This window comes from Pelodiscus sinensis, chromosome 1, assembly GCF_052426305.1.
Source record: "Pelodiscus sinensis isolate ZL-2025 chromosome 1, ASM5242630v1, whole genome shotgun sequence".
NCBI classification, from domain to species: domain Eukaryota; kingdom Metazoa; phylum Chordata; order Testudines; family Trionychidae; genus Pelodiscus; species Pelodiscus sinensis.
The window spans coordinates 92,371,875-92,398,169 of NC_143052.1; the positions used below are offsets into that span (position 1 = coordinate 92,371,875).

At 44.8% G+C, this 26,295-nt stretch overlaps 1 protein-coding gene across 1 annotated transcript in view; it reads right to left on the bottom strand.

Annotated features, from left to right (window-relative positions):
* Positions 1 to 1,852: 1,852 nt before the first annotated feature.
* SACK1F (scaffolding CK1 anchoring protein F) overlaps positions 1,853 to 26,295 on the bottom strand; it is a 29,050-nt gene continuing 4,607 nt past the window's right edge. Inside the window, exons 2-5 of the mRNA XM_075936373.2 lie at positions 18,893 to 19,060; positions 12,470 to 12,591; positions 11,219 to 11,913; positions 1,853 to 5,181 (exon numbers count right to left, since the gene is read on the bottom strand). Coding sequence (XP_075792488.1) covers positions 5,117 to 5,181; positions 11,219 to 11,913; positions 12,470 to 12,591; positions 18,893 to 19,060 — 1,050 coding nt within the window. The 3' untranslated portion in view covers positions 1,853 to 5,116. The remainder of the gene's footprint in view (positions 5,182 to 11,218; positions 11,914 to 12,469; positions 12,592 to 18,892; positions 19,061 to 26,295) is intronic.

Consider the following 26,295-nt stretch of genomic DNA (forward strand, 5'->3'; position numbering starts at 1 on the left):
AAGAGTTAAGCAAAGGCCTTCCAGCTAAAGCTAAAGCTGTAGGTTTCTCCATCCTGGGCCTCCTACCACTTCTGATCCTGATTTTCCCAAATCTCTCACTATGGAGGAATCCTGCATTCCTTTGCAGACTGAGGACAAATAGGGTCTTGTGACACAAAGGGGTCATTAGCTCCTGGAACACTCACTGATTACATGAGTGCATCCATGTAGTTTTAAGGAAATTTGGGGGGAGGAGAATCCAATAATTGTATTAGGATTGAGGAATAAAAGGAAAAATAACTGGTGAGACTACTGCCACTTCAACAAAAGGAATGCACAGTGCCTAAGTTATGAATTGGCAGTGATTGCTAAGAAGGCTTTAAAACACAGGTGACTAAGGGAGGAGCTTTTGCTTACCTCCGGGGCTGGATTAAGGGGGGAGGGGTTAGCCGGGCAGCTGCCCGGGTCGCCAACGTATGGGGGGGCGCCTGATTGAAGTGGTAAGGGCCGCCGCATCAGGCGCCCCCCCCCATAGGTTGCCGCCCGCAGGCGGGGCTGCACATGTGCCGCACGCCCAGGGGCACGGCGCCCCGTACACGTCAATCATGTGCCGTGCGCCCGGGGCAGGGCTGCGCATGCACCATGTGCCTGCTGCCCAGGGTGCAAGAATGGCTCGGGCCGGCCCTGCTTACCTCAAGTAGTTTTTCATATCCTTCAACATGCTGAAATCAGACGCAATAGAATCATTGCAAAATGTGATCAGGGCTAAAAAGAGTATTTCACGTACACACAAAAAAGCATGTCATGAGGAAGAAGAGTTACTTAAACATAGCTGAAAGGCAATGGGGTGATTGCTCTCAAGCATCATTACTTATGGGTACAAATTACATAGGAGAGGGACAGGGAAGGAAGGATAGATAGCACTTTGTCAAGAGTATTTACAACAGCAGCAACATATAATTCAGTCATGAAGAGAGCAGCATGGAAAAGGAAAAAAAACCCCAAAAATCTGAAGTGGGCATTTGCCACTTCAGCTAACCCAAGTAGAAAAGAACAAGAAGGAAAAAATTATGGAGCAACTCTCAAGGTACTCAAAACCACAGGGGATTGAACTCATGGGGAATTTTAACTGCTCGGACATCCATTAACAGAAACAGCCAAACATCTGCCAAAGATAGGGCGCCGCTGCTCCAGGCGCCCCATGATGACATCATGGCCATTGACGGCCTTGCAGGCAGGGGCGGCGATTGCACTGCCCCACCTATGGCGCCAGCTGCTGCAGCCGGCCTCGGGCCGCTCCTGGTCAAAGATCTTCCTATATTGCTCAGAATACAAGTCTAATTTCTAACAAAGGGGCAAGGAGGGGAAGAGATCCTTTGGGAATAAGGTTAGAATCTAAAAAAGAAATCCTGGAAACAAATTTATAACTGATTTCAACACTAGGTGTGTGCTGACAGTAACACATGACAGGGGTACATGTTCACAGTGAATTCTCACTTGCCTGAGGTAGAACACCACATGGGAAACTGCATGGCTATTCCAGATACCTTCATACCTTGGAGGCACTAATACACAATTCATATATAGTCTGTAGTTATAATGGCCATCTGTATAACGTATGTGCAATAATACACTACAGGACAGTTTTATCAGATACTTACACAGCTGCTTTTTCTCCTTCAGTGCAGTTTGGAGAATATTATGGAGTTTTTCTAAAATGTGATTCAAGAAAGTAGCCGTAATAGGTGGAAAAGATGTTGGGGGGCAGGAAACAAAAACTAACCAAAACCTCCAGCATAAATTGATCAAAGCATAAAAAAGAAGTTATTGAAATTGAGAGACTACACCAAAGACGACAAACTACCTGAATGTAACATGTTAAGAATTTATTTGATTTATAAAAGTCATCTTTCATGGTTCTTTGGCACATGTATTCATTAAAGACACAAATATGGACAATGAATGTGTACAATGTTAACCAGAGGACTCTATCTCCTCCAGAAAAGAGAACGCACACAAACCTTGTCATCCCATGGCAAAAGTCTGTGCATGAAGATAGGCTTCATGATGTGCCAGGAAAGTCAGTGAACTTTGGCTTTGCTGGACCAAAGGGGAAGCAAGTTCCAGAGTTGAGGCACTGAGGTCAAGAAAAGTTTTTCCAAGAAGCGTTAAGAATTGCTTCCTCTCAATCTTCAAGTAATCTTCCCAAAACGGAAGTTTAGACACACGGTTCTAATTGCCAATATCAGCATCAAAAGATGGCTTATTGGGCAAGAACCCAGCCTAGGTTCAACCAAGGTTCATTGAGGACTGCCTCCACCTTGCCCTCCCTCAAAGTGCTGACTATTTTTGCATGTTCCTGCCCCCGCAATTATATGTTACCCATGAGAAGAGCATCGATCATTTAAAAAGTTGCAGGCACTTTGTGAATATGAACCATAGTGAATAGGCTTGGTCAAAATAAATCATGATTATCCCACCCATGCACAGACTTATTGTTATGGGAACAACCAGACTTATGTGTAGTGTAGATAAGTAAACCAGCAGACTGAAACATTCAACTATGCATTTGAGAGAAGGATCTGTTGGGCTATCTGCATCCCAGAAACATTCCACTGAAGTTGTTCAGGAATGGGTTCAGAAGATGCAGCATTAGAGTGCAAAACAGCAAGTTTAGTGAAAATTAGGAAATCTAATAAATATAATTAAAATCTAGTTGTGTGTAATAAGGCTGTAGAGTCCTATCAAACACCAGAGATAAGGCATAAAACAAATTCCCGAGGCTACTAAAAACTGGAAGAAAAACAGACCAAGAAGTTATATGTGGAAGCTGGGTGTGACAACAAAAAAAGGACAAGGAAATGAGAACTACAGTGAAAAATAAGTACAGCAAAACAAAATGATCCCTTTTATGCTAGTTACTGAGGTTAAAGGAAATAAGAGTTTTTATATCAGTGGGGGAAAGTAGTACTGAAGAGAAATTCAGTCAGTCTCTTAATAAGTGAGGCAGGAATTAAATTAAACAGCAAAAGAATGACTGAGGTATTGATTTTTAAAGTCTGTCTTAATCAGAGAAAGATGTGGATTGTAATGAAGACCTTTACAACATATTGATTAAAACCACATGCAAGACTATTTAAATCATCATGTTAGGTGAATCAGCTAGTCTATTTATTATTAAACCACATTTTAAAAAAATACAATACTTGGTCATGAAGAACAGGGAAACACCAGAAGATTGAAGCCAGACAACTGTCTGTCCAATTAGAAAAAGGATATGAGGAGCAATCCTGGCCATGGTTAACCAATTATTTTATCAGAGATTGAAGTTAAACAAATACAAGTAAGGAGAGAAACAAACTCCAAACAAATAGGAGGATAACAGAACCAAGACAAACTAAGCCACCTCAATTTATAAGGAGCAAGCCTGTCTGACAATCTTGGAAATACATATATGAGTATCCCTGCTTAATTTAGTAGGACTACTCATGTATGAAGTTATTCACTTGTTTAAGGGATAGTGTAAGCCCCTACTGTGTTACTGGAGAGGGGAAATTTTATAAAGAGCTGCTGTTAGGCTGGAGTTGGTTGAACCAGTTTTAGGGATACCATCTGTTCCCAGGCTGGCTATACTGACTGGCAACCACTTTGTCAACTCACATTGGAGTGAGCATATCCAATAGAAAGAAGGAAAGATACCATGGCTACCTTAAGGTCAAGCAAGGCTCTTGCAAGCATGCTCAGCAGCAGAAGCAGTTCATTTGTTATTGATATTAAATATACTGCACATGCCCAGTATAGCAGCACATGACTGTTTCTTGGCCCTATAAATAAAAAGTAGGGAGAGACAGAATCCTAGTCATGTTCTTATTCCAAACTTACCAACATGATATTTGAGAACCAGGCCTACTGACAGGAGAAAATCTGTTACAACAAGCAACATCAAAGCAGGGCACTGGCTGGAAGCAGGAGACAACTAACTGATGTTATCAATTGTTCATTTTCTTTAATTAAACCATATTATCTTTGCTGTGTTCAATATCATATTAGTACAAATATATTGTTTGTATTTAGGTAGTTATTTATCATTATGATGTATTTTCCTTAAAAAAAAAATCATCGAGGCTTTGTTGAAGGAAGCATATTGTGGTAATCAGCATGGCAAAAATTCACTCCACGCAGCAGGACAAAATGCTAGTCCAAATATCAAATGAATCCAGTCGAGTTGTGCACAAGAACTGATGTTTCCATATATTTATGGGATGAGACCTTGATTTTTATTCTGGAAGGGGGAGGTTTAACTAAAAATGGGAAGCAAGTTAGACGTTTGAAACGTTCACCCATCTTTCATCTTTTCAAGATGTGCCTCCTTTATTTACTCACTTTCCATTAAGAGCAAGATGTCAGGGGATTTATGTTTCAGTTGATTTTACGGTGTATATCATCTCCCATGGCCTTGTATAATCTTGCAGCACTCCTTGCTGTCTCAGGTCTGGTACCCCACACAACATAAGAATGTGCTTCGATCTTAGTCTGAAGCATTCCCTTACATTCCAAACCTTGTCTTCTCCAGATGGGAAATTACTATATCATTCTGCTTAATTGTTAAGTTTTATGACATGAAGAAAAGGGCTAATATACTAAGCCCCTGGTCTCTTCCAGCCAAATCCACCTTCTTCAACTCTGAATCTTCTAGCTGTCCCTGCTCATAATAGAAATCTATAGAAATCCATGGACTAAGAAAATCTACATGAGCTGCAGATTTCACAGTCTTCTCCCAAGTGATGCAATGCTGTCCTTTTGCGTCCATAGCTAGACAGACTGAAATAGCAGCATTAAAAAGTGGGAAGCTCTGCTGCATTCATTTCAATGCAGGCTTAGCTCAGCATTCCTATTATCACAATTAAATATTGACTTTTACACTGTCACTGCGAATTCTCACCGAAGAACCACCAACCTTTTTATACTTTATGCAGCACATGTGAATTCACTGGAGGTACAAACTGCATCCCGGACATAACAATGGTTTGAAACCATTTGTGAGAGAATGATTCTACAGGTTTTAAAAGGGTTAAAAATCATGAAGTCCATCAAATGCACTTTTGAGGTATTCAATTGTCCTGACATTATTTCCAAATCAAGACATCACACAGGCTGACTGTTTGGCTTTATCCCCTGGGGAACAGTTTGGGTTCACTTTACCTGTAATAAAAAGGTTAAAAAAAAGTGTAATAAAACTTTCGGCACACACTTTCAACTCTCCCTCATTATATTGCTCATTTTAAATGTACATTCACGCCTCAAGGGGTGGGAAGGACCCATCTTACTTGCTAACTCTGAAATCACGAGTAACAAACAAACAAACAAACAAACAAACAAACAAACAAACAAAAGCAGACTCCAGAAACAAAAGGTGACAAAACTTTATGGCAATGAAAGATACAAGCTGTATTTCTTGGCCTGTTAGCATGACAGACTGAACTATGGTCTCCTCAGCTCACAGAAGGCAAGAAAGGCCAAACTTGGTAATTGTTTGCCTGGAATGCTTTCAAAGAGTTAAAAGATGAAAAAAGGTTATTGGGTCAGCTTGTTCACCTGAGCAGTGCAGCCTTAGTCCCTACAATATGTTCTGCAGTATATTACTCACCCTAGCTTCAAAGGTCCAGAGTGATGGGGTTTATATAACTTTTCTTGAGACTAATTCAGAATGTAATAACCCCACAGTTAAGTGTGATATCCAGCCTAAGTAGTCATGTGCTGAGTTTCGTCCCATTACTCCTTATCGTCCCCTGGCCACTACCCTGAACAGTTTCCTTCTTTCCCACTCCTCCTGGATGTCTGTACCCTTTACTACCCTATCCTCCTTAGGCAGTAGATAGCTAAACAAGATGTATTTTGTTCAATACAAAAGATACTACTGGGGGAGGCTCCTCAAGATCCAGGGACAACACTTTCATTAAAATGAGTCCTCAAGCAGTATACTGGGACATCACCCTCACAGAAATCCCACTAAGTGGAGGCTAGGCTTTTGATCAGGGTATTGCCCCCTGTCCCCTCAGTCTTCACTGGTGAGAACTCTACAACCCACACATTTTGTATCTAATTATGGTACAATCTTCTGGAATGTAAACAGCCAGTACGGTTTTTCAAGCCCTGCCACAAAGCTTACTTCTCTCCCTTCTTCACTGTCTACTCTTACTATTGACTGAGCCTGGGCCACAGACTGACAGCAGCTAGGACAGGAAGGGTATGTCTACACTGCCACCCTAGTTCGAACTAGGGTGGCTAATGTAGGCATTCGAAGTTGCAAATGGAGCCTGGGTTATTTAAATATCCCGGGCTTCATTTGCATCTTGCCGGGCGCCGCCATTTTTAAATCCCCGTTAGTGCGGACTCCGTGCCCGCGGCTATACGCGGCACGGAGTAGGTAGTTCGAATTAGGCTCTCTAATCCGAACTACCGGTACACCTCATTCAACAAGGAGTAACAGTAGTTCGGATTAGAGAGCCTAATTCGAACTACCTACTTCATGCTGCGTGTAGCCGCGGGCATGGAGTCCGCACTAAGGGGGATTTAAAAATGGCGGCGCCCGGCAAGATGCAAATGAAGCCCGGGATATTTAAATCCCAGGCTTCATTTGCAACTTTGAATGCCTACATTAGCCACCCTAGTTCGAACTGGGGTGGCAGTGTAGACATACCCCAAGTGACTAACAAAAGCAATGGGAATCTGGTCTTTCAATGTATTTGTTTCTACATTTAAATATTAATTAATAGCTACTTTAAAGGACGTGCGCATCCATAGTGTGACAAAACTCCTCTTCAATCTTGGTGGGTCCCACATTTTCAGGCGGATTACTTGCCTCAGAGACTCATAGCAGCCCTCAATTTAGACACCAGCTTGAGAGTAGCTCAGCAAACAGCATCATTGGCCAGCATGGGAACCAGAGGGGAAACCAAACTTCATAGTCTCTGTGGCCCCTCCAAGTAGTACAGGGTAGGACAAACCCTTGTACTAAAGCCAATCTCTTGCTAGTACTGAAATGGGAGTTGGTGTGCATGTGGACACAGGCCTGCCCTCTACTGTGGGTTCTAGCTCAGGGACCCTGTGATAGCAACTGTCTGAAATAACTCCAGCAACAGCTTTGTGACAGCTATAAATCCCTGGGCCACTTCCTAACAGCCTTCCCCAGCACCTTCCTTCCTGCAGATTCTTCCTCCTGCTACTGGTTTTCACTTTCTCCTCTGAGACTCTCTACAATTCCTTCTCTCCTCAAGCTCCTCACTGCATTGAACTAACTGAAGAGGAGCTCTTTTTAACCCGTTTTAACTTGTTCTTAATTTGCACCAGGTGTTCTGGCTTGTCTGACTCACATGACTCTGGAAACCTCCCAATTGGCTTGAGGTGCTTAATTGCCCTGATTGATGCTGGCGACTTCTGCTGGTTCTGGACTAGCTCTTGTTAATTTATCCTGGGAACAGAGACTTACTCAATCTAGAGCAATGGTGTCCAACTAGTTCTGAAGCAGTGACCACTATGGTGGGTACTACTATAGCGAACTAGCCATACTCAACTGGCCAAATAGCCACATTGTTCAAGCCAACTAGCCACACTCAACTGGCCAAATAGCCACATGTGCTAGTGGCTAGCATGTTGGACTCACGGATCTAGAGCCAATATACTTCTCTTCTACCATTCTCCTGTATGAGGGAACAGAGGTTGGCTGAGGGAGGTGCCTGAGACTATGGGGCCTATTTCTGCTCCTGCATCCATTCACGCATCTGGGCAGAGTTCCACTGGGCGGCATCCGCTTGCTCTCTCAAGACTTTCAAGGGGCACTAGGCACTGTCCAGGGTTCTCTGCTCAGTGTCCCCATCCAGCTCCCTTGTTTTGACTCAATGACCTCCACACCTGTCCCTGTTTTTTTTTTTTTTTTCATTTGTCCCCAGTAATTATTTGGTATTCTGGGCTCTATGGACCCTCCCCATAGGCTGAGGGGAGGTCCTTTAGATGTGAGGGGGCTAACACCTGCGCACCTTCTGGAAGTCAGTTCTTCTGTGTGACTTTCACACCTAGCCCTGTTTATTTGTCTCCTGTAATCATTTGGTTTCCTGGGTTCCGGGGAAGAGTCCCTCTTGGTTTTCCAAAAAGATCACTCTCATGTACCCTTCTGGCCTGACCCTGTCACAATAGATAAGCCCACAGAGTTAATGCATGCTTCTGTGAATCTTTAAAAAGTAAAAGAATCCAGTTCAAAATATGAAGTTTTGGATAACTGCACCTAACTGCATTCAAAGCATCTCTTGTATCCCAGCCTCAAAAACACAGCAGTATTCTCCACTTAGGCTTACATCAAGCTGAAGCTAGTACCAATGTTATGTGAATGGTAGGAAATGCTTCACATTTTATTGAAGAAGCATGAATGCCACTCCACATCCAGGCCTAAGAACTTTCACTGAACTCTCATGCAGCATGTTACTAACAAAGCAACCACAAGATCTTATTAACGTACCCCTGGTTCTTCTCTGTCCCTCATCCCCACTTCTCAAGTGTTATCGAGGGACCTGAATCTCACTCTGAGTAACCTCACTGGTTAAAGATTGTAAGATCAAGTTCTTTGACTATAAGCATCCTGGTGCAGGGACTGTGGTCCAAATTCAAAGGCAACGCTTAAGTTATATCCCTGCTGCACCTTTATATTCAGACTCACTTACATTCACTTGCACCCACTTTTGTGGTGTCAGGCTCACCTACACTTTTAAACCAGCATCTCTTTAGTATTTGTATAAATCTAAATAAGACACCCACAGGCAGGAGTGACCAGCTATTTTGCCAGCCACTACCAGCCACCAAGCCAAAACAAAAAGGCCAGCCAATCAGAGCAGAGGTAGAAAAGCCCAGCAGCACAATGCCACCTGGAAGTTTGTACTTTTGTGTGACTGCCCTACTCTCCCAGCCCTCTTCCAAACTTCAAAATGTAGGCCACCCACATGCTCTCTAGGTTCACTGTCGACTTTAGGTTTCTAAGGTTTTTGCTGCATTTAATTTATAAACTGATACAAAGTATAAATTGTGAGTGAGTTTCCTTTTTACCAGCTCCTTATTTATATGTTACCCCAAATTGTGGAAGGTGACTTACAGCACTGATAGGAAGACATAGCTCAAGCCTCAGAAAGATAACAACCTCTTTTTGACATAACATATGGACAGGACAGGGTGGTTAGAGAACTATTTTACAACATCTAGAGACAGGGGGTAGAAATATGGAGGCTTTACCACCTTAAATTGCCTTGTTAGTCAGACATGTGAGGAAAACAGACTCAACTGTTTTCTAGTTTTGTCACTAGAGGGTACTATAAGCCCTTAAGTCAACCCATCTGATCCCTATACAAATTTTATTCCTCAGTGAAAAGGGACCTAACAGCACAAACCACCTGTGCAGATAATATGCTGTCGCTTGGTATGGGGGAGCAGAGGGCTTATTCCCAACTTCTCAGGGTGTCCTCTAGAATGAATCTATTGTGATCCAGATTAGACTATCTGACACTTGTTTTAATCTTTAAATAGCTTTGGGATTTAATTCTCTCTCTTTTTCTCTCTCTAGAAATATTTCTAAGAATCCAGCTCATGGCTGGTTTTTAATTTCATCTCTTTTTCCTTAATACCCTCCTCATTTTCTTCCCGAAAGTCTCTTTACATTTTTCAAACTGACTTCAGGCTTATCAAATCTCCCCTCCTCCTCCTCACACTGCATGTGACATTTCATATTCTTTTGAGTATAGAATGATTTCTGGGTAAGATCTCAAGCTCATCTGAAGAAGTGGGTTCTGGCCACGAAAGCTCATGATACTACATGTATTTTTGTTAGTCTCTGAGGGTATGTCTACACTACCCCGCTAGTTCGAACTAGCGGGAACCGTGGAACGAGGTGTACCGGTAGTTCGGAATAGGAAGCCTAGTCCGAACTACCTAGTTCGAGCCCCGTGTAGCCGCGCTGCACGGGGTTCGAACCAGCGGGGTTTTAAAAATGGCAGCTCCCCGCTTATGCAAATGAAGCCCGGGAAATTCAAATCCCGGGCTTCATTTGCAAGTGCGGTATGCCTACATTACCCTCCTAGTTCGAACTAGCGGGGTAGTGTAGACATACCCTAAGGTGCCACAGGACTACTCATTGTTTTCCTGGTTAAAATGGGTCAGGAAGAAATTATACCTCTAAGGCAGTGCTCCCCACACTATAGGGTGCTCCACCCCTAGGAGGGCAGAGTCAGGGGGAATGTGGCAGAGCCTCTAGGGCATCCCCCACAAGGGTGAGGAAGGAGTGCCCCTAGCTTGACTCCAGTTCTGTCCACAGCCATGGCCCCTACCCACAGCTCCAACCCTGCTCCCAGCTCCATCCCTTGACTATGTCTTGGGGAAAGGGAGGGTGGGATGATATAACCAAAAAAGTCTGGGGGCCACTGCCCTAATGTATTTTTTCCTCTAAGAGATGTTCTGGCTTTGCACTGAGCATAGGTCACTTGCCTGGATAGTCTACAGTTGTCTGACAGTCTGACAACATCCAAACCATTCAGAAGCTAATGTGTGAAAGGTATTTGCCAGTTTTGAATTCACCTGAGTCACTGAAAACTAACCTGGACAAAGCCACAGAAGGATATGTCACAAGCACCAAGCATGGCAATATTGTGTTAATGCTCGAGCTTCTAATTCCATGATGTTCTCCCCCCTGTTGGATAGGGAGGATGGAGAAGGAAATTTTGTCGGAATCACCCACTCTGTCTTCTCTCCCCTCATGACATTGTCATAGCAACTCATAACCAATCAAATAAAGCTGAGTAGGTCAGATGGTAGGAGACATCTGAAATCTGTCTCTGCAATTGAACACTGTCCACAGAGTCTCTAAAATACAACACAAGCATCTCTGCGAGCACAAGGAGGGAAATGAACCACTATTCACTGCTTCCACATTGGAAGCCAAGCACCTGGAACTTTTTTACATGGGGAAGAGGGGAAATGAAAGAGAAGTTCTCCCTCCCCACCTGGAGACTCTAAAAGGAAGTCACAATGAAAATTACAAGTCTCACAACATTTCCCCTTAAAAATACCTGCAAGATTATTTTGTTTCATTGGCCTCAATTGCTCTCCTTGTCATTTTAAGGCAGAGAGGAAAAGAAATTGCTGAAGCTGTCCTTTAGTACCTGGATTGGAGGAACTGAGGGGAAGTATGGGGGAGGAGGCTTACCTGAGGTGCCCCTGCTATTGCGAATGTTGAAGCTGATCTCGTCTTCATCTGGCGTCTTCGACTGGAGCCATTTACTGGCAAAAGTATTGCCCTCAGTGTCCAATAGTGGGGGCTGTTTAGTCTTCCTGTTGAAAAACCCACTGCCATGCCTCTTACCCTTCGTGAAGCTGGCTTCCCCATTAGCAACAGAGCTGCCAGCCCCATCGTCCTTCTTGGTATTGTGAACAGACTCCCTGGCTTTATTTTTCCGATGGAACCAAGAGAACCATTTACTGGGACTTCGGTTCAAATTCTCAAGAGGTGGCAGAATTTCTGGTAGCTCCTGATCCACTGTGATCAAGTCGTTCAGAAACTGATTCAGCCGTTTATTTGACTCACTTTCCTCCTCATTCCCTTCCAATTTCCCCTGTGCCTGCTCCTTCTGACGCGAAGCCCAGAATAACATTTCACCAGGGGCAGCCCCTGTCACTAGCCCATACTTGGGGTTGATCATCTTACGAGATACGGTGGAGAAGCGAAGTTCCAAATTCCCAGCTCCTGAAAGAAAAGGGCTAGCAATGTTCAGCTCCTTGTAGAGATTGACCTCCTCCGAGATGGCATAGAGTTCACGAAACTCGATGTCAAACATTTCCATGTTCTGCCCCGTCAACAACAGGAGGATATTTCTGTCAATGTGGGATGAGCTCCAAGTGAAGCTAGGAGTGAAGAAATCCCTGTTAGATTTTTGCATTGAGATAGGGAGACCTGACACCTCTCCAACCCCCAAATGACCACCTCAGAACTCTCAGCATTCAAAAACATGTGGTGGTGTATATGTTTTAAAATCTGTTCTTTGTTGTACATATGGACAAATCTGGTAGAGAAAGCTGTGTGACCTTAAAGTACAGTTCCCCTGTCTAAACAAGGACACCGGAAATCACACAAACTACTGTTGTTGAATTGGCAGGAAGTCTCTCTATACTACCTTTCCAACCTCTTCTAGATAGGAAACAGGCCACAGTGGAGAATCCCAACTGGCCATTGGCTGGCGAGGAGGAGAAATTCTTTCACTCAGTGGAATGTTCTGTTGATTCTCTGTCCCAAAACATGAGACTTCTACAAAAAGTTCAGCTGGACATCTGCCTAGCTAGGAAACAGACTGGACAACTGAGGGGAGATAAAAGGAAGGAGGCTGGTCCCCTCCTTCCTGAGGTAAAGGATGGGATAGACCTTATACAAGGAACATGGGTATGTCCTGGGTGAATGACCCACCTGTAGGACCCAGTGGCCACTTTTTCACCATCAACCATCAGGAACCGGGAGGCCAAGGTGCCTTTGATCTTCCCTGATGCCATATAGAACCCAGCTCCCGTCACAAAACGTACACGGATTTTCTAACAGGAAGGTGAAAAAACAAGTCACAACAAATAGCACATACAGAGTATCAGATAACGCCCCCAGCTCCAGCGCCACTCCAGTCATCTCACCTCATCCCACCCTAGAGCTTATTTCACATTGGCCAACAGAACTCAGAAAGGTTGCAGTAGGGATAATCCAATGCAGAATGCATTTCTGCTATCTGTCCCAGCTTGTCCCTTATTTTCTACACAGGTCACACTCCTTCAATCTGTGGACCTGTCCAATTTATTTGCCCCATTCACCTACTTGTCTGAACACTCGGACGACTAAAATGCAGGTAGAACAAAGCTTTCAAAATCTAAGGGAAGAAAATTATCCTTAGTCCCCAATTCCAAGTTTCAGCCTCAGGAGACCCAGCCTGGGACGGGGAGGAGTGGGAAAACAAATCAACAATAGCATTTTTGCACTATCTTCTGAATCCTGGGTCTACCCCCCCCGTCACCCAAAAGCCACTCTGCTAGCCCAGACTAGCTAGAGAGCACAATGGTTTGTGGCCGCAAACTCCTAACTCTCGCATATTCCTATGTGGTGAAAATTGGAGAAGGGAAATTCTTCTTTGGGGATATCCACTTGGTGTTAATTTAAAGGGGCTGAAATGGAGAATTAAGGCCTCAGGCTTTGGTCTCATTTGTGTGGTCATAAGGATAGAAGTAGGGCTGAGTAAAGGGCAGTAAATTAAAAATCTGGACTTTTTTTTTTAATCAAAGGAAAGAAGAGAGAACACTCCAATTTTCTTGAACATTCCAATAGAAGAGACTCCTCTAGCCCTCCATAACGGAGGCTTCCTAGTCACATTCTGCTACAGTAAGAGAATTCTTCTCCTTGGCAATGGGCTGGGAAGGATTCCCAGGCATCTCAGAAATCTAACTGGCCACTGCAGAGCTCATAGGGCATGACAGACAACAGAATAATCTTTTAGAGATTTGGTGAAATAAGGGTCAGCTGTAGTAATGTCCTAAGTCGGGGTGGGCAATAATTTTTGCAGGGGGGGCTACTTAATGAATTTTGGTATATAGTCATGGGCCAGCTCCACCCGTGGAAGGGGCGGTGCCTGTGGCAAAAGGGGCAGGGCTGGGGACTAGCCTCCCCCCAGAGTTGTCTGGGACCAGAGGTTGTGAAATAAAAATGCATCAAAGAGCTCCCGGCTCCTGGCCCTGCTGCTACTGCGTTGCCTGCCAGCCGCCTGGGGTTGCAGTGGCTATTTAAAGGGCATGCAGCTCTGGCCCATGGTGGGGTAATGTTATGACTGGAAGCCATAAGCCATTTAAATAGGATCCTGCTGTATGAGCCACCGCCTGGAAATTTGGTGGCATGGGCAGCAGGATATAAATAGAAAGCAGCCAGATGCAGTCCGCGGGCTTGTTCAAAGTGTTAGGCAGGCATCTTCCTCAGCCCTGTCCTAAGTAGACTAGAACATTTGCTGAGTTAAGGCTACATGATTTTCAGTGTCAGATGTCTGTCTGCTCATAACATATAAGAACAGAGATTTGGGTACACAACAAGTGCTATGCTGATTAGACCTACGTCTTAAGTTTAGAGAACTGCATGGCCCTGGCTTTACCAGGCTTGATTTCCAGCCTTAGGAGAACTTACTTTACTGTTTCCAATGGGGTTACCAGATGGTTTCAAAAAAATACCGAACACACTTGATCTCAGACTGGGGGGGAGGACACTGGCCAGGAGGGGATTGGAGAGAGCGGGTCTGGCCGGGGGGGAACCGGCCAGTGGGGAGTGGGGCTGGCCGGGATGGCATCGGGGGGAGCAGGGCTAGCCGGGGGAGATCGGGGGGGGAGGGAACTGGCCGGCAGGAAGCAGGACTGGCCAGGAGGGAGCCGGGGGGAGCGGGGCTGGCCCGGGGGGGAGCGGGAGGGAACCGGCCAGTGGGGAGCGGGGCTAGCCCGGGCTCACGCAGATCCTGGGGTGCTGCCCGTCCCGCACATGGTCCCGGCGGGGCACACGAGCAAGTCGAGCCCCGGCCCTGCCCCCCCCCTCCACTGCGTAGTTGCGTACTGCCTAGCGGGTAGACACACTCACACAGCGTGAGCATGACTACCAGCCAGGCAGTATGCAACTATGTACTAATACTCATGATAATAATAACACTTACTTAATTAGAAAATACCGGACATTTATATGTCCAGTATTTTCTCAATTTGTTCCCCGGACAGAAAGCTCAAATACCAGACTGTCCGGTACAAACCGGACACCTGGCAACCCTAGTGATCAAAGGTATCCAGAATTCTTTTAAAATCCTAGTTTTCTAAATATAATATGTATTTTTTAATCTGATAATCATATCTGTTTTTATTTGCTCAATAGAAACGCAGCAGTGTCTGTACAAATAATAAACTGTAATACCTGCAATCATACACAGCTTGATATGTTTGAAATGCTGGGCAGATATTAGCTAATTAACCATTACAACACCTCTACAAGTATTACTACTTTATGTCACAGACGGAAGACCTGAGAAAGTCAAAGTGACTTGCTTAGGGCCTCACAGTGAATCATCTGTGTGGGTTGCAGAATGCAGGTCAGGGAGAGCACACAAGAAGCAGGATATTTACAGTGTTTATTATAACATTTTTATTCATTTTGTTTTCCACTGAAGATCTTTTTGTTTCTTTAACCAACCTGGATTTTGCTCTATGTCTGTAAAGAAGCCCATGATCTGCAAACAGAATGGCCTCAGTTTTTCACATCAGTCAAAAAAAAAAAAAAAGTAAAAGAGGTTATGTGACTTCTTTATTAGGAAACAATCTGTGTGAGCACAAGACCAGACATGTTACAATAGTATTCGGCAAGTGAAGGTTTCACTGGATTTACATATTGCATTTCCTGCTTTTGGTGAAAAGAAGTCAGCATTGATTTTCATTTAATTACTGTGATCTGAAAATGACTCTTTCCATGGGTGCAAAAAGATAATACAAAAGAATCACACAAATACCCCTATAATAGTGTACCTCTAAAACCTTGTATTTCTATTATGTTTCTTAGCATGAAAGATCTCAGGGCATTTCAAGACTGATAAATAAACTATACTGAGGGACCACTAACCTGCCACTGAAATGGACTCACTTCTAGGATGGAACACGACTATGCTATTCAATAGTTTAAGGGTATGTCTATATTTGAGCTGGGAGGTGTGAGTCCTAGCTTACAGAGATGTAGCCATGCTAGCTCCACTCAAGCTAGTGCCTAAAAATAGCAATGTGTCTGCAGCAGCCTAGGTAGCCTCTCAAGTTTGCTGCCCCAAGTACAGTCTCATCCAACCTCTGGGTACGCACTTAGGTGATTACCCTGAGCTGCTGTGGACACACTTGCTCCTAAGCTAGGAATTGTAACTCCCAGATCAAATATAGCTGTACCCTAAGAGAAAGAATACTATATTCAGTTGAAACAGAGTGCAGTTACCTAAAATAAAATACAGTCAGAACATTTTTAAGAATTCAAAAAAAATCAGAGTACTGTGGGATAGGGATGTGAATATTTAACTGGTAATTATCACCCTTACCGGAACTGGTGTCTGGGGCTGGAGCAACCCCCAGCCTGCCATGGACTCCTCCAGCCCTAGTCAGGTCCACCGTGGAGGTGGTCGCTCCAGCCTGGCCAGAGCATCCCAGCCCACAGTAGGCCTCACCTGAGCAGAGCAGTGTGCCGGGAGTCAGGGCCCTCTAGCCCGGCTAGAACAGGCCCTGCCCGTGGCAGAGGGCCACTCAAGCTTGCCCGCGGGATCCCACTTAATTGGTTAAATATAATGTTTAGCCAGTTAACTGATTAGACAGGAATTTACTGCCCTACTATGGGATCATTTCATGATTGCAACTTATCAGAATCTTGGTGTTACTGCTCACTTGGAAGGTCGCATTTCCAGCAGCAGAGCATCCCCATTACCATGCTAAGATTGTAGTTCAATGTTAACATTGGCAAAAGAGCCATCTATTCAGTCAGCAATACCACCACTTCTTGCAGAACCTTGGTGTTCCTTGAAGATTTCTTATTCGAGTATTGATCTAGTTTGATCCTGCTTAGCCTATAAAATCAGAGGGGATCCCAGCAAAAGGTGATATGGCTACCTGCTATTTGGCTGGGTGAAAGTAAAAACTACTCTCTTTCTGAGGAGATTAACAGAGGCCTGCCTTTATTGCCAGGCTGCCAGGGAAGCCTATTCATAGGAGAATAAAGCTGAACTCAAGTACTGAAGTCTCCCACAGTGGCAGCAGGAAACTAAGTATAAAAAGGGAGTGTATCAGTTAAACGCTTTTTGAAAGCAGAGGACAAATCTAGACCGCAGCTAGAAGCAACCCTCCAGTTTGCATCCATTTTGGAAACCTCTGGTTGCAGAAGCCTTGTTTTTATCTACCACTCTTAGGCTTCAGGAACCATATTCTTTGTATCTGAATTCCAGCTACAAACAGGTGCTTGTTTTGCAATGACTTCAACCACAGGAGACCTGGTTTCACCATGAGCAATGACCAGTTATTTCCTGCTAGGAAACAAAGCAGGCTAATCATGGCTTCAGAGAATCTCTCCAAGCTACACTCTGTAGACCGCACAGTGGGTTATGATATATACATGGAGGGGACTCGTCTCTCTTTTTATGTGAAACTCTTCCTACTGTGCACACACTAATCTTCAGCAGGTAGACTAGACTCAGACCCTTATTCTAGTTCTGTGACACTGGTACATGAACATACTGAAACTAACACTATCTTAGGGTACATCTACACTTGCTCCCTATCTTGAGATAGGGATGCAAATGTAGCCAACCAAAATTGCTAATGAAGCGGGGATTTAAATATCCCGTGCTTCATTAGCATAATCTTGCCCTTGTGCTATTCTGATCACCAGCTGATTCAAACCAGGAAGTGCATTCTGTGCCACATTAGTTCGAATCAAACCCCTTGGTTCGAACTAACATTACTCCTGATTTTGCAAGTATAGACGTATCCACAGTGTGTACAGACCTGAGCAATGGTTCACAATAATTAAGTGACCTCCACTCACAAACCCTGGAGTCAAGTGCTGTACACACACTCATTAGGAGAGACAACTGGATACCTATCATGCAATGTCTTCTCCCAGGAAAAAAACATACACACTGGGGTCACAAAATTAGCATGTAGGCTTGCCAGTAGGGATGTGAAATAGTTAACCAGTTAACATGAAGGCTACGTCTACACTGGCATGATTTTCCGAAAATGCTTTTAACGGAAAAGTTTTCCGTTAAAAGCATTTTAGGAAAAGCACGTCCTAGATTGGCAGGATGCTTTTCCGCAAAAGCACTTTTTGCGGAAAAGCATCCGTGGCCAATCTAGACGCGGTTTTCTGCAAAAAAGCCCCCATCACCATTTTCACGATCGGGGCTTTTTTGCGGAAAACACTACTGTGCTGTTTACACTGGCCCTTTTGCGCAAAAGTCTTTCGGAAAAAGACTTTTGCCCAAACGGGAGCAGCATAGTATTTCTGAAAAATCACTGACGATCTTACATGAGATCGTCAGTGCTTTTCCGGAAATTCAAGCGGCCAGTGTAGACAGCTGGCAAGTTTTTCCGCAAAAGCAGATGATTTTGCGGAAAAACTTGCCAGTCTAGACACAGCCGAAGCGTACTGATGTGCATACTAGTTAACTGACCCTTGGCAACGAACTCTAGCAGTAGCCAGCCATGCTGGACTGGAGCAGCCCCAGCCGCAGAAGAGTTGGTGGGCTGGGCAGCAGAACCTGACAGTCATGGCAGGACTGGGCCAGGTGGCAGGAATGAGTCAAAATGGTTAACTACTCTCCAGTTAACCAGTTAACTGTTTTAATGTCCCTAGCTGCTAGGCATCTGGTTTTTTAATTGAACCCCCAGTCAAAAAGGTCAGCTCTGGTCAGTCTGCTGACTGGACCACTAAAAGTCTAGCAGACCCCAGGCAGGCTTGGATGCAGGATGAGGTTTGAGGTGCAGGCTCTCTGAAGTGCAGACTCACCTCAGGCACCTCCCAGGAAGCAGTAACATGTCCCTGGATCTCCTAGGTGCAGGGCTGGCCAAGGAGGCTCTGCAAGCTGCTCTAGAACATCAGCTCTCCCCCCCCCCCCCCCCAGTTCCTATTGGCTGCAGTTTCATGGCTAAGTTGAAAGAAGAATTCTTCAGTCAACTTGGCTATTGCCTCAGGAAAAAAAGGACTTAACCATATTGACAGAAAAATCCCCTTCTGTCAATGAAGGGAAGTTCTACACTGTGGCATTACAGCAGGTAGTGTAGACATGGCCTCCATTGTACGACAGTATCTTACCTGGATCTGGAGGCTAGTGAGATCCATACACTTGCACATCTCCAGGAAGAACTTCACACCCTCCTCATCCAGGATTATATAAACTGGGATCCGGCGCTTGTATGCTGCGTCCACAATATCCTGGAAGATGTCCCGGTCTGTAAACAGATCCATTACCACGGCAATGATCTGGAAGCAAGGAGAGGGCAGAAAGAGAGGTAAGTAAAATACAATATTAGGGATGGGGATGAGAGGTGGGACAGGGACTTGCAAAGACACTCATATAAAACAAAAGGGTGCCAGGCCAGTTGGATAATGAGTCTACTCAAGGTATATGAAAGCATGAGAGAAACACATGCCTGAACACAAATCAGTTATTTCATTATCTCATTGCATAGCTTCCAATGCCTGCACATGTACATGGAAAGAGTTTGTTAGTTCTTGTTGGGAGCTCTCTTGTCAGTCTCAGGAAATGTTGTATATTACTCATAGGCCTGAAGAACAACACAGCCAGCTGCCCAGTTTTCACCTCCACTGTGAAACCTCTCAGCCCTGTTTATCTCAGAGTGATTTACCTATATGTGAGGAGGCTCTGGAAAACCAAGGTTCTCTTGCTCAGCACAAAGGGCCAGGGAAATTGTGAGAAGAGGAGTCAGAGTTCTAAAGGTGTGAGGAGGAAGGTGATTTTGTTTTTCTGTTCCACAGATTCCCCTGAGAACTCGCCTGCCTTGTTTGAATTCTCAAGGAACACAACTCTTAATCTGAATTAAGAGTTCAAACACACCTGATTATATTTCTAAGAACAGATATGGCTTGGCATTCAATTATGCATTTGTTAGAGCTACAAATATCCTCCCCTTTCACTTTAAATGCCCAACAAGATATTTTTCCAACACAGACTTAATAAAAAACCCGCAAAAGGTTACATTAACATGCTGTTAAACTCTCAAAAGTCCGAACAGTCAGCTATTATGGGTAATTACAAAGCAAGATTGTTGGTGCCCTTTACAACAGAGGAAGAGATCAGAGGGCTTTTCTCTCGCTACGTCTAGAATACGGAGTTTTTCCGGGATACCTGTGGTATCCCAGAAAAACTCTGCCATGTCCAGGGAATGCGTCTGCTCTTCTGCTTTATTTTGTGGATGAGCAGATGTGCTCTTTTGGAAGCCCTGTCTTCCTCATTCCACAAGAAAGAAGGGCTCTTCTGAAAGAGTTTTTTCTGAAATTTGGCCCTGTGTAGACGAGACAAATTTTGGAAAAGCCTCTTCTGACAAAACTATTGGACAAAGGTATGCAAAAAAGAGTTTTTTTGTTGCAGGATGGCTACCTTTAAATCTGCTACTGTGTGTCCAGGGAGACTGAAATGTTCTCCTACAGGTTTTTGTATATTACCATTCCTGATACCTGATTTGTGTCCATTTATTCTTTCACGTGCCAGGAGCGGCCCTAGACGAGCTGCTGGCAACTGGCACCCTAAGTGAAACACACGATCGGTGTGCGATTGGCACCCCCGCCTCAAAATTCCTCAACGCCAGTTAACTTTGGCGGCCTAGGCGACTGCCTAGTTCACCTCTATGGACGGGCCGCCACTGGTAGGGACTGTCCAGTTTGTCTGATGTATATAGCAGAGGGGCATTGCTGGCACATCATGCAACAAAAAAATTTCAAGAACAGACTTCAAAGAAAGCGGCGAGGAGTCCTGTGGCACCTTATAGACTAACTAAATTTCAGTTAGTCTATAAGGTGCCACAGGACTCCTCACCGCTTTTGCAGATTCAGACTAACACAGTTACCACTCTGATATTAGACTTCAAAGAGAAGCTGCTGAGCTTCAGTTCATCTGTAAATTTGATACCATCAGTTTAGGATTAAACAAAGACTGTGAATGGTTAGCCAACTACAAAAGCAGTTTCTCCTCTCATGGTTTTCACACTTCCACATCAGCTGCTAGAAGTGGGCCTCATCCTCCCTGACTGAATTGACCTCTTTATCTCTAGCCTTACTCCTGATTGGTACTCTTTTCTTATGTCTATATATTTATACCTGCCTCTGGAATTTCTATTACATGCATCTGACAAAGTGGGTAATTGCCTTTGTGTGCTCCAAACCAATGCCACAACACACTCTCTTGTTTCTCACCATGCAGACCATTGCCAAAAACCATTGCTCTACCAGGCCTGTTCTGGTAGCAGAGGGTTACACAGTATCTTCTTTAAAAACAGACAGTTGCCAACATACATGCATTTGCCATAGGTGATCAGTGATTAGAGATGTGGCAAAATATGGCCAACTAGTGGCAGAACATTGCCCTGTCATCAGCAGGGACCTGGATTTGGAATTCCTGGGGCAAAGCTGAAGCCAAGGTGCACCTGCTGGGGTCAATGCTATACACAGTTATGAGGACCCAGATTTCATTCCCAGTCTTTCAATGCCTGGCCATTGTAAGTCCTGAGTATAAGAGGGAAACATTTTACAAATTTCTCACAGTGTGGGCACTGACTTAGCTTCAGTATTAGTCACATTATGAGCCTTACTTTAGACAGCCTGCCAATTGCTGCTTCAGTTTTAACTTTAACTTGTCAATAATACCTGTTTGGAGCAAGTCTCAATGCTGTGGTTTGTATCAGTAGCTATGGGAATCATGACTACACTGGAGCTCCCACTTGCTAACCCCAGTGAAGCTGAATAGTACTGACAACATGGACAAGTTTTAGAAAATATCCTCTGTGTAGACTAGACCACGGTTATCACAAGAAATTGTTTGGTGCCTCAGAGTGTGGCCACCAACTCATGCTGGTGACTGCACTGACATTTTCCTTAAAATACTTAATTAACTTTAGGAAAAACAAATAAATAAGCACATGTACACATCCAAATCATTGTAGATTATTTATATAGTTTGGGGTTTTTTGCACCCTCAATAATAAAAATAATGCTATGAAAAGTGATACCTGCATGCTTGTTAATATCACTTTTCTCAGCAAGCCCCAGGACAAAGTAAGCCCTGAATGGAAGGAATGATCAGAGGGAGGATGCAGTGGGGACCTGGGGCAATGTGGGGGTGGTGAGTCTGTGTGGCCAGAGCTGGGGATTAGTGCCCACCACTATTTGGTCAGAGCCAGGTTCCAGGCAGCTAAAGCCAGGGATTGGAGTTTGCTGCCACATGGCAGGGGCCAGGAGTCTACACCCAGGAAAGAGAGCCAGGGTCATATAGCCAGAGCTGGAGGTCAGTGCTCAAAACCCTGTAACCAGACTCCCAAAGTCCCACTGCTGGTCAGAGCCTGCTGCCCAATCACCCCAGAGCTGAAGTCAGAGTCCCCCTCTTCTCTCTTAAAGGTGGGTTGAGATCTCACCTTGCTCCTGGAGACAGGTGAGGCCCAATGCCACAAAGGCTGATATTCCTCTCTCCTCACCCATCACTATCATGGCTGCATGAAAAGCCCTGTTGGCTGCATGTGAGAAATTCTGGACTAGACCATACTGATTACTTCTATGCAGAAAAGCTGGGCTTACATTCCAGCTTGGTTCTCTGTCTTCTCAGCAGAAATGCAGTGTTGCAGGTACAGGCCTCTAGCCAGAGGGCAAATACTCTGTGCTGTCACTCACACTCCCTGTGAGCACAGGTTAGTCCCCTGGGGTTGGGGAGTGTGCTGACTTTAAATACCATGTATTAACTATAATGCTTGTCAAATCTTCAGAGAGGTAGACATGTTAGTCTGTTTCACCAAAAACGAGGAGTCCTGGGGCACCTTATAGACTGGTACTAGTAAAATTTTCTCTAAAACATTTGTTAGTTCTTAAGATACCACAGGACTCCTCGTTGTCAAATCTTATTTAGCTCTAGCTTCTGCTATGGGTTTTCCATGTACACTGCATCAATGAGTTTCAACTGAGGCAGCCAGTCCTATGTTTAGAGCACAAGACTGAATACCATGTGACACTTTATATTATTCAAAACATTACCATTAACGCAGTGTGACTTTGGGCAACTTGGAGATAAGGTGGGTGATATATCTTTTACTGGACCCACTTCTATTGAGGATAATCACCACACTCATCTTGTCTCTCTAATATCCAGGGACTGACACAGCTATAACAAAACTGCAAACAACTTTGTCAACATATATAAACCTCACTATGCCTCAGTTTTCTGAGTATATAAAATGGGGATAATACTTTTGTAAAGTTGTTTGAGATTCTCCAGGAAAGGCACAGGCGAGGCATAGATTATTATTACCTTAGGGTGGCTGAAACAATAAACTGAGATTAAAACAGTGGGAAGGTGAGGGCAAAATACACCCAAGTAAATGCCCCAACACCAAAAACAAATAGCAAGAGAGAAACATTGCACTTCCAAAACATCTTCCTCCAGCACTCTGGGCAGAAATTTATATCACATTCCATGTCTTCTTTTGGGACAAGCAGCCTCTTTTCTGTCTGTGCTACAGCAAATCTAGGTGGGGACTGTCACCCTATTTATGTTTGCCTTCTAAACAAAAAAGTCACACAAATGATGCCTTGACTCCTCAAATAACTGTTGGGTTCTAGTTCCCCTGCAAACTGTAGGAATGGTATAAACCAGAGGTCAGCAACCTTTCAGAAGTGGCATGCCAAGATTTAACTTTCCCCATCCTTCTCAGTATAAGCTCTGTTCCCTCCCATCCTGCCCCCACATCTTCCTTCACCCTCTCTTGCCCCCACATCCCTGTGTCCCAGCACACACACTGGTAGGGCAGCAGTACTGTGGGAGGGTCTCCCGACCTGTGGAGAGCAGCTGTGGCTTAGCCTGGGCTCCTGCACCCCATGGAGGTGGCAGCAGCATGTGACCAGCTGCGCCACCCCAATCTGCGGAGCAGGAGGCAGAGCCTGTAGCAGGGGAAGGAGGGTGTTAACCCCTGAACTCCCAGGAGCTGCACACCCCAGGGACGCAGAGCCCAACACAGTGTCGTGCTATCTGCTCTACTTGCCGGGCTGCCTGGCTCCTATACCGTGCCATAAAAAATCATCTTGCATGTCACTTATGGCGCACATGCTGTAAGTTGCCGATCCCTAGTATAAACCCTTGAAAACAATGACTGCCCTGAAGTGTTCTGAGAATAGGTGACAAATGCCCATTATATGGCATTGCTCCAGGTTGTCTCTAATGCTGGCATAAATAGCATATCACTGTTTACAAACTGGCAAGTTGTAAGCTTCAGGGGGTAGCCAAGTTAGTCTGTACAGGATAAACTTAAAAAACAACAAATGGTCTGGTAGCACTTTATAGACTAACAAAACATGCAGAAGGTATCATGAGCTTTTCTACATGTTTTGTTAGCCTATAAAGTGCTACCAGACCAGTTGTTGTTTTTTAAGTTTGGCAAGTTGTAGATAGTTACCCATCAATCTCCCTAAATCAGTGGTCACCAACCTTTTTATGCCCAAGATCACTTTTTAAATGTCAGGGAAACCCAGGATCTATCCCACTTCTTCCCTGAGACCCCACCCACTCCATTCCCCTCTCTTTTCATCACTTGCTTGCCCCCCACCCTCACTCACTTTCACTGGGCTAGGGGAGCGGTGTGTGCGCTTTGGGCAAGGACCAGAAGGGCACTCCATGCTGAGGCAGAGTGTTGGGGTACAGGAGAAGGAGGAGAAGGGAATGCTATGCTAACTCTGGTAGGGGGTTTCAGGCTGGACTGAATGTTAGGGTGCAGGTGGGAGTGTGGGATGCTGAGGAAGCTCCCAGGCCAAAGAGAAAAACTCTGAATGCTTGTGGGAAGCAGGGTTTTGCAGTGTCCCCCACCGCCCCCGGTACTACCCAGAATGCAGGTCAGGCTTATTGGTTAATTGTATAAATGTCTTCAGGATAACATCCCTACCTTCAAGCACCAGTAGTTTTCCTGAACAAGATCACAGGGTAGTGAGTAGAGGAGGCAACAGCAGGTGGTAGCAGCAGACAATGGGGGCAGCAAAGAGTGGGAGGAAGCAGCAGCAAGAAGGATGCAAATTAGAGGGGTCCCAAGAGAAAGGGGGAGGAGAGGAGTAGCAAAAACTGAAGGATAAGTAGATGAGAGGCAGCAGGAGACAGATGAGCCAACAGAATGGAGAAGGGGCATCAGTAACCTGAAGTTAGTGGAGCAGGAGATGAAGGCACATCTGGTAAAGCTGTCTATGAGATCAGCATGTCTTCTAGTGCCCAAAGAGAGTCAGCTGAGACCTGGGAGTCCACCTCTCACTGGCTCTTCATGGTCATTGCAATGGCCCTTTTCTCTGCTGAGAAATGTGAACAACTCTGATGCCACTTGTGATCGCTACAGCCCTAGTACTATTCTCTGCTAGGGCTCCAAGAAATGAGAAGGGTGGGGTTTCTTGGTTTGTCATGCTAGGAGAAGTTCAAAGTACACAGTATCTGCTGCTTACTCACCCCACTCCCGGAAAAAGAAACCCTGGCATGCACTACATTTGTTTTTAAAGAAGCCCAGATCAATTCCACAGGGAAACTGGCTCTGCTGAAACTTTGAAAGTGGGGGGAGGGGGGGAGAGGAGAGGAGGCTGGATGGAAAATAGGGTCAGTGAAAAGAAGGTGGATTGTGGGAAGTGGGAGAAGGGGAAAAAATTTCAGGATGTAGTCCCCATTCAGTATGCACTGTAACTATTTAATGATATCCTATAAGGTTACAATGTGGGGTGAAAGGTGACAAGTAGGGGGTGAGATGGTTTATCTCCCTCCCAGTAGTGAAGCAGTTTCTCACAGGGCATCTAAAACAAACTGTTTCTCCATGTATTAGCTGTAACACTCTGAGTACATTTCCCAGACCTGAAGAGGAGCTCGGTGTAGCTCCAAAGCATGGCTGTCTTTCCAACAGAACGCGATCCTTGCTCCCCCAAAAAAGTTACTTCACATACTCTGTTTAAAATATCTAGGACCAAACATGACTACAACAATGTTTTCTAGGGCTTTGTCTACACTACACATTATTTAGGCAACCCAGCCATGTCACCAAAGGTACGTCTACACTACCCTCCTAGTTCGAAATAGGAGGGTAATGTAGGCATACCGCAATTGCAAATGAAGCCCGGGATTTGAATTTCCCAGGCTTCATTTGCATAAGCAGGGCGCCGCCATTTTTAAATCCCCGCTGGTTCGAACCCCATGCAGCGCGGCTACATGCGGCATGAACTAGGTAGTTCGAACTAGGCTTCCTAGTTCGAACTACCGTTACTCCTCGTGGAATGAGGGGTAGTGTAGACATACCCTAAAAGTCAGGCAATAAGGGTACATCTACAATTGCACTCGATCAACAAAACTTTTTGTGTTGACGATTGCTTAACCCGCCTGCTCTCCATGAATGACGAAGTTTTGCACTGGTAAGTGAAAGTGTGAACACTGCTCTGTTGGCAGGAGCACTCCTCTGACAACAAAGTGAACCTCCCCTTCCATG